General features: G+C 31.6%; 1 protein-coding gene across 2 annotated transcripts; it reads right to left on the minus strand.

The window, feature by feature from the left end:
• Nucleotides 1-5058: 5058 nt before the first annotated feature.
• Nucleotides 5059-8047, minus strand: LOC129896091 (uncharacterized). Of its 2 annotated transcripts, none has more exons than XM_055971914.1 (3): nucleotides 7842-8047; nucleotides 5777-6369; nucleotides 5059-5661 (listed from the first exon to the last, which is right to left on the minus strand). In XM_055971914.1, exons 2-3 carry the CDS (start codon nucleotides 6081-6083, stop codon nucleotides 5522-5524), a joined length of 447 nt encoding a protein of 148 aa, XP_055827889.1. In that variant the 5' UTR covers nucleotides 6084-6369; nucleotides 7842-8047; the 3' UTR covers nucleotides 5059-5521. The 2 variants fall into 2 exon arrangements, with proteins under 2 accessions (XP_055827889.1, XP_055827888.1); XM_055971913.1 differs by having other exon boundaries at nucleotides 5059-5664.
• Between the last annotated feature and the right edge of the window lie 4493 nt (nucleotides 8048-12540).

Below are 12540 nucleotides of genomic sequence, written 5' to 3' on the forward strand. Positions count from 1 at the left end.
CTAGGTATGTTAGCATGTTGAGACTGTTGTATTAAAGAAATGTTAGTGACTCTGCAGCTAATGCCTTTTCCCCTGTGGATGTAATGTAATATAACAATAATTGAGATGTGTGTAGATTGATCTCATGATATAAATTGATATTCGGCCTCGTTTATCCCCAAAAATTAGCGACACAATAAATTGATATGAAGAAGTCTCTCATATGATATTTATATTATTTTCATGTCTCAATTATGTGTGAAGGAGTTGATGTGTGAAGGAGTTGAGCACATGTGTTGATGTACCTTGAAGTGTGATTGATAATGCAAGTCTAATTATTTAGTTAGTTAGTTGATTAGGTGAGTCAGTAACGTGATTCTTAGTTTGTTAGTTAGAGTTTGTTAGAAAGGTAGTTGGTTGTATAAATACATGTGCTTGTACAGTGAGTTGGTAATCAATGAAGCATATTTTCTTCTCTTCCAAGTTATCTTCTTCCTTAGCTTCATAATCTGAGCTTTACATGATCAGTGACTTCACATGGTATCAGAGCATTGAGGAGTGCAGATCGAGGGAATTCCTTTCACAAGCAGTGGAGGATTCGAGGGATTGTGTGCTTACCTCCATCTTTGATCTATCTGTAAGTAGTTTTACAGCTTGATTTCATGACGAACTTAGGATTTTGGGGTGAAAATACTTCCGCGAATACTACTACTACAATCGATTATCATCATCTTTTGTTTCTACATCCATCGGATGCACCTGGTTCACTGTCAATTGAAATTATGTTGACTGGATCAGACAACTACACACGTTGGAGTAGAGCTATGAAGCTTGCATTGCTAAGCACTATAAGCAGGGCTTCATTGATGGATCAGTGAAGCGTGATCAGTATATAGGAGATTTGGAAAGACTTTGGGATCGATGTAGTGCAATTATAGTATCCTGGATTATTTGCAATGTGAGCAAGGATCTAATTAGTGGAGTGTTATTCTGTTTAGATAGTCATTTGATCCGAGAGGATTTGAGAGAAAGGTTTGACAGAATCAACAGTTCCAAAACTTTTCAATTGCATAAAGAAATTTCTACTTTTGTTCAAGGCATATCCTTAGTATCTGTTTACTATTCTAAGCTCAAAGCTTTTTGGGATGAATATGATTCAATTATGCCTCCTCCTGCATGTAACTGTCCTAAATCAAGGGAGTTAATTCAGTGAACATTTGCAGTATCAAAAAGTATTGCAATTTTTTATGGGACTTAGTGACAGTTACAGTCAAGCTAGAAGTCAAATTTTGATGATGCCACAAGTTCCTACTGTTAATCAGGTCTATGCAATGGTGTATCAAGATGAGAGTCAAATAATTGTGGCAGGCATAAGTAGAATAATGAATGAACAAGCTATTTCTACAACCATGTATACTTCGAGATCAGATAATGATCGGCACAATATTTTTAAGAGTCAAATAATTTGACTTTTATCCTGAATTCGAGGTATAGAATCTTTTTGTTTTAAAAATAATTTTATATATTTAAAAATTATGTATAAAAAGTATTATAACTCACAATAATTAATAATTCAAAATGTTTAAAAAATATAAGAAAAAAATTACAGTCAAAGAAAACTTTGTTTGAATCTCAAAATCTAAAAGGTGTCACGCAAATTGGAACAAACAACATTAAAGATAGGTTTGCGGCTGAAATTTGAAAAAGGTAGCGAAGGCTATTCTCAACTTGTATTGATCTTTTAATTGCTTAATCATCTATATGCAAGTCAAGAAGAACATGAATTGGTTGCATACAAACTCTAGTTTTGTATGCAAAATGGCGGGAGAAAGAAGATGGAGGAAGAACGAGTCCACCAGGTGTGGGGCTCGCAGCTAAATTTAATGGTTTTTTATTTTTTCAGTTAGCTTTAGGTTTAAGGATCAAAATGATCATCTTTTTATATACATTAAAAACTATTTAGATAAGATGATATATATTTAACCCCTATACATCAAGGACCATTTTATGGAAATAGCAAGAATGTAAAGTGAGCTTTATGGATTTCCTTAGTTGGTTCTGCTGGGGCTAACTACTTTATCTTCCTGAAAGAGAAGATTTCAATCTCTCATAAATTTCATCAAAAATATTATAATAAATACTTCAAATATATTTTCTTGATGAAGAGTATTCAATATACCATTCTTCGCATCTTGAGCCATTGTTCCACAACCTGATCCTCAACTTGTCGTCTTTTAGCATCATGAATGAAAGTTTGGATCAAGGATATATTTTGTGTCAGAATTTCAGCATCTTTCTTGCAGTTGCTTAAACTTTTGACCTCCTCTATCAATAGTGAGAGAAAGCAGCTTTTCAAGCAAAACTTGAACAGGATCGGCCATTGTAGTTGTGGTTGCTCCTTCACAAAGTACAAGTCTTCTTTAGCTAGTAGAAAAATGAATGGTAGTCATGACCCCAAATGATACAAATATCTCTTAAACAGAAACATGGAGCAGTCAACATTTTATTGTTTATGACTACATACAATTCCATACTTTTTAAGGACATCTCTAACATTTAAATGTTAGAAATTGAACAACCCACAGTTGAATGTTATAGAATGTTATGGAGGGCATCCCTGGGTTGGGTTAAGAATTGGGTCGACTTTTGGGTGGATTGGATCCTAAATAAATTTAAATATTGATTTTAATTTTTCAAGTATATTTTCTCTATAAATTTACAACTTCCACGTTATTAAATATGTACCGAAAATTGTATTTCAAACTAAAATTTGCACATATTTTGCTCTAATACCCATTGGGTATATTAGGCTATGATGACAAGTTGGACGTTAAACAAACAAACTCAAAACTAACTTTCCCCTTTCAAAACAATATATAGATATAAGAAGGAATTGTTGATTTGAAACATATGTTTTAGATTTAAGCCATCATAACAAAAGCCAAGATAAATTTAAAAAGGAAAAACAGAGATACATTAAAGAAGCTATCAACTAGGCAATGGTACAACAGTTAAGTGATATAAACGGTCCATGTCTGCCTCTGCTTTTGTAACTTTTTGGATGTTACAGACATGGTGATGGCTTTCAAAAAAATGTTTACTGGAGACAAAATCTCTATATTCAAGAAAAGGCAGGTGTAGCATGTACGCGGTGCAAGAAAGGCCTCAGCTGATTGATCTTAGTATAGAATTTTTCACATACAGAACTAGTATTTCAATTTCAGTTCTAGCCAAATGCAAATGAATTTCCATTTTGGAGAATGGAGACGCAGGTTATCACAAGCAACCACTAGAAAAAGACCTATTAATTAAGATGATCCGATATTGCTAGACATTTTAAGAGCCAAAGAGATGCTTTTTGCTATAAGATTCATGAAATAGCAGTCTTTTGTAACTTTCTTTGTTGAAATTCTTCAATCACAAAGGTTTTAACGAGAAGAGCAATTATCCCAAGGGTCAAGTGTGACGTAAATATATTGATATAGTTCCACTAGTGTCTTAGCATGAAAAGAAAGGCAACATCCCAGACACAAACATTGAATTATTTATGAGTCTATTAATAAATTTATATGGACTTCTACAACATATGAGTCGTAGGATAGATCCAAGAATTTTCCACATCGTCCTCAAACGCACCAATGAAAATTAAAGAAAATACTGTTGAAAGTCAATTTTTTTACCAAAATGAAATCTGTCTTGCATCTAAGAATATCATGTCAACGGCTTATGATGAAATGGCTTTGTTACTTATACTGTTTCACCAGCCATTCGATAATAAAATTGCCTCGCAGAGAGATCGTTTCTCCCCTATATGTTTCACCTTCTCTTATGCAAAAGAAGCTGATTTTGTGTCAACCATGACAAACCAATGTTATGTCAATCGAATACTTCATTTCCTAAAGAGAATGAGAAATTGTCTTTATCCAGGGTCAAATTTGCTGAAGGGATACTTTCAAATTAAGAGTTCTTCCATTAAATAGAAATAATTTTGGTTGAGATCCCTAAATATTTATTATTCCTAAATGTAGTATCTTTGAAAATATGTTACATTAATCCTTGATATCAGAATGCAATTGACATCATAATTACACAAATATTTATAGCTATTACTGTCACGACCCGAATTCGGGTGTGATGACACTCATCTCAACCCACCGAGATAAGTCAGCCTAATAACCAACGGAAAGTAAATGCGGAAGTAATTGAGATAAAGAGAGGTTTAACTTATTCAAAAATAAATAAATAATCTCAAAATCCCACAAGACTGGTTGTCACGTATACAAGCCACTAATACATTACCCAATATTTAATTATCTATCTCAATATATCAAAATTCGGAACTAACTCATTTTATGTCATTGAAGTCAAATCTGAAATTTTCTTTCCGATTATGTTCACTCGTGATACAATAAACTCACATGTCAAATTTCAGCTAAAACGGATCGTTATTCGACCCCCCAAATCAAGATTTTATATGAAGAACCCTAGGGTCATATTTTCTTATTTCAACATTGTTTCTCCACTAATATACCCTAAAAATATGTTCATAATCACATGAAAATTTAATGGAAAGGATAAGAATAATTACCTTGACGCTTTGGAATGAAAATCCTTATTTTTCTCTTTTCCTTTATTTTTCTTTTCCCCTTTCTTTTCTTTCTTCCTCCGTATTTTTTTTCTTTCCGTTTCTATTTCTGGTTTTCTCGCGTCGCGTACATCTGATGGCATTAATTAAGAGATTATGTATCTATATATAATTATTTTTGTTCTTTTCTTTTATTATATTTTTTTTCCTTTTCCAAACTGATTATGTATTAAAATTTACAAACCCTACTAACCTATTTTATTAAATATAAGAAAAATGGTATAAGTATTAAATAAATTAACACTTTAGCCCATCAGTTAAATTAATTCTCTAAAATTATCCCTTAACTAATTAATCAAAGTTATCGAAAAGTCCAAAATTTTCAACTTAAATTTACGAAAAGTGTCTTCTATGAAAAGAGGAGGACTCTTCTCAAAATGACCTAATGGTCATTATAATTACATAGATATGTACACCTATTACAATTTGTCCAACATGCTAACACATTGTAACCCGTAATGAAGAGTACTATAATATTTGACGATTAAGAGATAAGACTCCTTTGTTGAATGATAATCGTGCAAAACAAACAATAAAAACAAAGCAAACTATGGGATCTAAGAGATTAACAACTAGGAAGAAGCTTACATGAAGATGTTTGATATAATGATAGTAGATGAATGACCCTCATAGTGCTTTGAGGCAATTCACGAAACCCTCCGTGATAGGTGTTGAAGAGAAACGTATCTTCTTCATTTTTTTCTTCTTTTTTCTCCTCTTCTGCCTCATCAATGGCTAAGCCTTCTTCTTCTTCTAACTTCTCATGTTCTTGAACTTCTTCTTTTTCTTCCATCTCTCATCTTCTTGTTCTTCTTCTTTCTTCTCTTCTACTACTTCATCAACTGTTGCCTTCTCCTTTCCTTTTTCTTCATCAACCCTACTATCCTTCTCTTTTTCTTATACCTTCTCATTTTCAATAAACTCATCAACTGCATTCTCCACCTCTTTTTCTTCTTCTTTCTTCTGTTCTTCGACTTCATCAACTGCCTTCTGCTTCGCCTTTTCTTCATCTTTCCTCTTTCTTTTCAATTCATCGACTGCTGCAAGGTATTCATCAATTGCTGCTTATAACTCTTCATCAATCTCTGCATGATCAGTGGTCAAGCATTCATGCAAATAAACTATTTAACAACAATATATAAAGTAATTTACCTTGCTTCTTCTTGTTCTTTTCAATTCTCCTTAATTTCTTATATCGCATATAAGCAACAACTTCCATCACTGATTGCTCGAGGGATCTAATACGCTCACACAAATTTGCATCATTAGAAGTACTAAGAATGTTTTTTTGTCGTCCACTTGAAACAAAATTTTCACAAACTTGGATAGGAGTATGATCACTCAAATATTCATCCTCCACTACTGCATCAGTGAAGACGGTCGCACCTTGCAAATCAGTCTTCAAGGCATCTAGGACCATGTCCTTACATTCGTCCGTATATGGCTTAAATGTTGCCATTTATTTTTGATTCATCTCACGCAAAGTAGGGGTAAGAAATGGGTGCACAATTTTAAAAAAATGAAAAATATAAATATAACATAACATTCACTAGTTATAAAAATATAGATCATGACATATAAATTTATACCTTCGTACTTTTTTCTTTGTACTTAAATGGATTACCTTCCATTATATTGTCTCTTTTTGTGGTGTGCCATCTAAGTAAACTAGGAATGAGCAGAAGAGAATCCAAGTACTTCCCAGAATACTTTTCAAGATAAGGAAAAACCTCATATATCCAAACCTGTAATTAGTATAAGAATAAATAAATAAAATCAGTCTATAAAGTACACAAATAAATAAGATTCTATCAGAAATCAACTGCACGATTTATAATAATTATCAGAAATGTCCAGGGAAATCCATACAAAGCATGTGACGTATTCTTCTTTTCATCATACACTTTCCGCTGCTTCTTCAAATTAATTCTCTTTTTCAATTAGGTCAATGTTAAATCAAAACACTCTTTCCCCCATGGATAATTCATGAAAAACTCTAAATCATCAGCCATTTTGATGTGGTTTGAATCCACAATCTTCGATGCATCATAAGCGAGCAACATCGCATGGACAAACCAAACTAAAAAGCACTTCAACTTCTGCTCTTTATTTAGTTTAGTACCCTTGATAAAATTCAGCAACTTTGTAGCAGTGATGTTTTTGTTTTTCATCAACTTGAAACAAAAATTCTTTCCTCTTTTAAGGACTTTGTTCATTTTTTATTCAGGGGTTACGCTGAGCAATTCAGCCCCGTAATCAATGCAAATTCCCTTAAGCCAAAACATGCAGGCTTATCATTTACACAGAATTAAATTTCATTTAATTTATTGTCATTCTTGACACGTCGCAATAATATATAATGGACCATCTGTCCATTAAATTTGAAATAATCTGGAATATGCCTCAAGTGGCTAAAACAAGTACCCTTAAAGTCATAATAAAGTTTTTTATCAACTAAAACTTTTCTAAAATCATGTTAAACAGTCATTCTTGCTCTTACAGATATCTTTGCTGGAAACGATCCTACCTCATCCATCCACGTCGCTAGGCCGTATGACTTATCAGAGATATCTTTTGCACAAACTGGCAAGGATAGAGGATCATCAACCTCATCTCCACTAAGGGCATCTCTACTACTCTCCTCATCTACGCTATCATTTTTTGGTTCACTAGACTTAACATCATCACTAGCTTGAACACTATTGTCCTGGTAGTTGTCAATGTCAGCCATTGTTTTAGATTCTGACTCGGATTCTTTCACTACAATCTTTTTCTTTTTTGAAGTCTTTGAAACTTGTTTAGCCTTTTGTTTTATATTTTTAGAAGGAGTGAGAGTAGATCGTTTGATGCTGCCACCTCTAGTTTTAGCCATTTTATCCTATCTACAAGCACACAATCAAATAGAAAAACAAAACCAAACAGAGTAACACAACCAACCAGAGTAAGACTATCGACCACTGGTCTATTAAAACAATCACAATAATGCTTAAATAAAAAAATTCAAAAAAGGTATTGCTTTCAACAAAAATCGATCATGCAATAATTGTAAACTCCAGAAACACCATTAAAATTGATTTTCATACAGTAAAAAATTTTAAAATGGAGTGGTATAAACATTAATATTCTGAAAATTTCTGGGTAATACCCAAATCAAAACCCCATAATAGTGCAAACTCAAAAACATAAAAAGAAACTATTTAAACTCGATTAAACTAACCTGAGAGAAAAACGATAAGAGCTTTGAACATGAGGATGAAGCTTTGAACTCGAGAAACCTTTTATGGGATCTTTAAAACATTTGTTGTATGAAAAAGGTGAGTTTATGGAGGTCTATAAGGCGAGGATCGTTTGGAAGATGAAAAGCCGTCGGAGAAGAACAGGAGAGGAAAAATGAAGTGAAGTGGAAAGTTGAAAACCTGTTGATCAGAAAGAGAGAATTTCTAGAAGTTTATTTGAATTCCAAGGTTTATTATTAATATATGAAATTTGGGATTGTAAATTAGTTTTATAATGAAATATATTTTAAGTAATAGTAAAATATATTTTTATAAACTTGTAAAAAAAAACTTTGACTCCATAACCTAAATTTGCAAAATATCACATAGGCCTAGGACTCCACCACTTTTTCACCTTTTCTAACCCTAACCCTAAAAAATAAATCCAAAAAAATAAATAAATGGCTATTTCCTAATATAAGTTTGGGAGGTGCCCCCAATTCAATTAATCTCCCATAATTATGTCCTCTCTTTTTTTTAAGTAAAAAAAAATCATTGGTTGACCAAAGAAGATAGACCAAAAATTTAATGAATTAATGAATCAAAGAAAGTGAAAACTATATTATTAATTTTTTTAAAAAAACGCTATGTGGAAAATAAATAAATTCATATGATAGGAAAATATATATCATTCTTTTAGGATGAGATCTTACCGGGATAAGTGTTATCCTATAGCATAGTTCAGGAGTAATTAAGAGTAAGAATAGGTTAAATATGCAATCCATGCCAAAAAGAATTTCTTCTTTATCTACCTTTAAAATATATATTCATGTTTAACTATAAATAATCAAAGCTCATTAACCTCAATCTTAAACGTGTTCCTTTTTCTTATGAATAAATTTGAGTTTTTTTCTCTCAAAAATAAATTATTGTATTATTTAATTAAAGTTTGTATATTTTTCTTTTGTTAGGATAAGCAAATCTTAACTATATATGCTCATTCAGTTTTGCTATCCATTTAAAATCTTAATAGGAGCAAGAGATTTGAAGACAACAATCAAAACGACATATTATCTAATCTAAAAATACCATGTTAGATGCATCTATTAAAAATTAGAATTAAGCATTATCAAATTCAGCATCATTGGCATAACCATAAAAAGATCATTCCCCTCACTTTGATTTTTGTTTTTTTGATAGATATATATAACACATTGTTGGCATAAATATAATTTTCTTTTTTAACAAAGGCTATATGTTATCTACTTTCTCCCCCACTTTCTTGATATAGTCCTTCAAGTAATACAAAGAACTCTATAATTAAAGATACTAGTTTAATGATAGGTCCCAAACCTCCAAAAGAGGTACTACTAGTTTCTCCCTAAGTTCAATTCCTAACCACTATTTCCATGTAAAAAATACACACACAAAAAAAGTTGCATTATGGGTGTGTTTGGTATAATAAAAACTATTTTCCAGAAGAAATTTTATCAATCTATTTTCCTTTTAATAAAAAATAACTTTAGTGTTTGATTGCGGAAAAATGACTTATTCCCCTCCCCCCCCCCCCCCCCCACATACCATACATACCCTAAGCAAACTATGTTGAATATATAAAGAAGTGTATGCTACAAATATGCATACTTATTTGTACCTGATATTTTCACCAAATTATAAAAACACATATTTTATATTTATTAATTTAGTATAAATATCAGAAGCATATATTTTTATCCTATTTTATATTAGGTGTACTTTAGTACGTTAGTCACTATGCCCTTCAAACATGTAGTGCTTAATTAAAGCGTGAACTTGGGACCTTAAGGCTAGTTTTGAACCCCTCAACAACTAAACCAATCACTAATCTTATATTCAAAAGGTTCAAAATTAATATATAGACATAAAAAAAAAAATTAAAATACCTTATATATACAATGTATTTTTTTTCAACCTTCGATTACCTCTAGGTCTGCCTCTGAATTGATAGGATGACGGTGGAGATGATATATGTATTCTTTGGTAGGGAGTTACAATCAATGATGGTGATCAAGATGTGAAGCTTTATTATTATTATGAATATGTGGGACATGATGTATAAATAATGCAATGTCATGGCCAAAAAAAAATAAAAAATTAATAGGTAAAATGAAGTAATGAATAATAATTAATAAGAAAATTAGATAATTTACCTTACATCCAAGAGAAGAGAAAAGGAAACATGTCCAAAAGGCTTCTTCCACATATTTCACAAACATGAGAACTACTCTTTGGTTGTGGCCTCTCATTTAGAAATGAAACTCTTGCACTCTCAAGTGATTATAATCACTTGCATATTTTGTGCTACTTTCTACACTGACCCAATAGTTTTTTACATTTGCACTTTCTGCTCGTCTTGTGTGCTTCCTCACGTGACCACGAAAAAAAGATGACAAGTAATCATTCAATTTGTGAGTTGGACTAATGATTATTTAGAAATGAGAAAATAGTGAAATTCCCCTTTAACCTATATTTAAATTTTTAACTATATATTTTAATTTTATGGGGTTCTATCATCATCTAAATTATTTAAAACTGAAATTATTACACCCTTAAAAAGTCATAACCACAGCTATGCTGATCGGTGAGACTCGCACATTTGACACGTGAAAATCTTATTTATTTTTTATTCTTTCCTCGTTTTGGTTTATTATTTCAAAACTCCATTAAAGGTTAAAGTATTGAAATTTATTTATGTTCATCTTGGATCCTATATTTAAAACTTGTTGAATAATGTTGGTTGCTAATTGTTTGAATCTGAAACATTGGGTTGACTGAGTTCATAAACTTTTGGAGCTGAAGCACTCGAAATTTCATAAAAATCGACGAACATTTATATGAAAATTTTGAATTAGGAGCAGCTCAGTTCGTTGATGGTTTGAAGAGTTTTGTATGGCTGAAAAGGAAGCTCAAAGTTGAAAATGTGAAGGCCAAACCACCATTAAAGTTAGTTTAAAAGTTTAAGTTCAAATTTTGACGTGCCACAAATGAGCTCTTGAGTAGGTAATATATCAAAAGAACCGCAATATTGAGAGAAATTTATATCTAAATTTTGTGGCAATTTAGAAAAGAATTGAAGTGGTTTTGCATCAAATTTTCAAAGAAGGAGACGGAGAACATGGCTGTATTTTCAGATTTTCAGAGAAATGATCAATTGTTAAAATCCATTGAGAAATATTATTTGGAGCTGAGATTAAGTTACTCTTCTAAATTGATTGCCTGAAACTTGAAATAATATCTGTAAAACTCCATTGACGGAGTTTGAGCTTTGAACTTGAGAGAAATTAGTTTACAACATTTACAAGTGATTACAAAAAATTTCGTGGATTTGTTGGATATTGAATATAGGATCGAAAATTTTTCTAGTTTTGAGAGTTTATTGCAGAAAATTAGTTGAGTGTCACTATATTAAGTTTATTCAAGCTCAATTTTTTTTTTTGATTTGAAAGATTTGGGGTACATAGTGTTCTTGATTTTGAAATTGCTCTGTACAATTTGTGGTGTATAAATTAACATAGTGATAACAGTTATTTCAAGATGGTGACTGATAGTGAAATTTGGTGGCTGCCATGGATGTTCAACTAAAGTTTCTATGAAGAAGAAGACAAAGTAAAATTGAGAGGGATATAGATTCTCAATTCCTAATTGCTGTGACGCGTACATTTGGCTATTTTCTCTTTTAAAATGGTTCAAATATAAATATTTATGTTATGGTTTGCTTGTTATTTTTCTTGAGTTGTTGCTTTTTGAAAGTTTAAGTTTGATTATTCCTGAAACCATAAATAGTATGAATATTCATATTATCCGTTGATTATTCAAATCTTTGAACTGTATATTATTGCCTACAAATAACAGAAAAATAACTTCTTAAAGTAAAAAATGATTCGAGAAAAATGTCATATAGTTTGTGGGTTCCGCATAAACTCTGTTTTTGTCTTCCAAATTGGTAATGTTTGTAAGTTGTGTCGTACATGTATCTCTGTCACATAATGGGTCCTTAAGTTATAGTAGATGAGAACATTTCACTTGATTGCATTGGAAATATCTTCTTCTATTCTAATTCTTGGACAATAGCACTATAAGGGTCACCCTTTCAATCATTGCCCCAACCTTCCTATGCTCCCTGGGGCCGGAGCTAGAGGTTTGATTTATCGAAAAAAATATATTGTATAACGAAGTTATAATTTTTAAGTTTAGGTATATATAGTCTTGACTTTTGTTTTTTTATATTTTGAATCTCCATAGTGAAAATCATTAATCTACCATTGACCGTTTTCTACTACCCTCATTTGTTAGCCCTTCAATTACAAGATAGGAGATATATCACCAACTAGAGATAGTGTGGTTTGCTCTCTTTTTCACTCTTTCTATCATTACAAAGTTTAAAAGATATTGAAAGTGTAAAGTGAGTCGGTAATAAACTTTGGCAAGAAAACATTTTGGTGCAATGAAATATTGATAAGGACTTCATTTTCTCACATTCATGCACAACGGACATGACATGTAAACGGTTTGCCAATAAACTTATTCGACAGGATGTTACAGTATACTTGCTCCTGCACAATTATATCTCTATCATTACGAAAACCTGTTAAATTATCCGACTTTTGTATTGTCAATCACTTCAAAATGCTTATCAATGGCTGCTAGCAATTTTCCGTTTCT

This window comes from Solanum dulcamara, chromosome 7 (assembly GCF_947179165.1).
Source record: "Solanum dulcamara chromosome 7, daSolDulc1.2, whole genome shotgun sequence".
Classification (NCBI taxonomy): domain Eukaryota; kingdom Viridiplantae; phylum Streptophyta; class Magnoliopsida; order Solanales; family Solanaceae; genus Solanum; species Solanum dulcamara.

Coding starts and splice junctions, on each gene's coding strand:
- LOC129896091 (XM_055971913.1), bottom strand. CDS start 6,083: ATGGCAACATTTAAGCCATATACGGACGAATGTAAGGACATGGTCCTA. Junction 5,665..5,776: donor AAAGAACAAGAAGAAGCAAG/GTAAATTACTTT, acceptor AATACCTTGCAG/CAGTCGATGAATTGAAAAGA.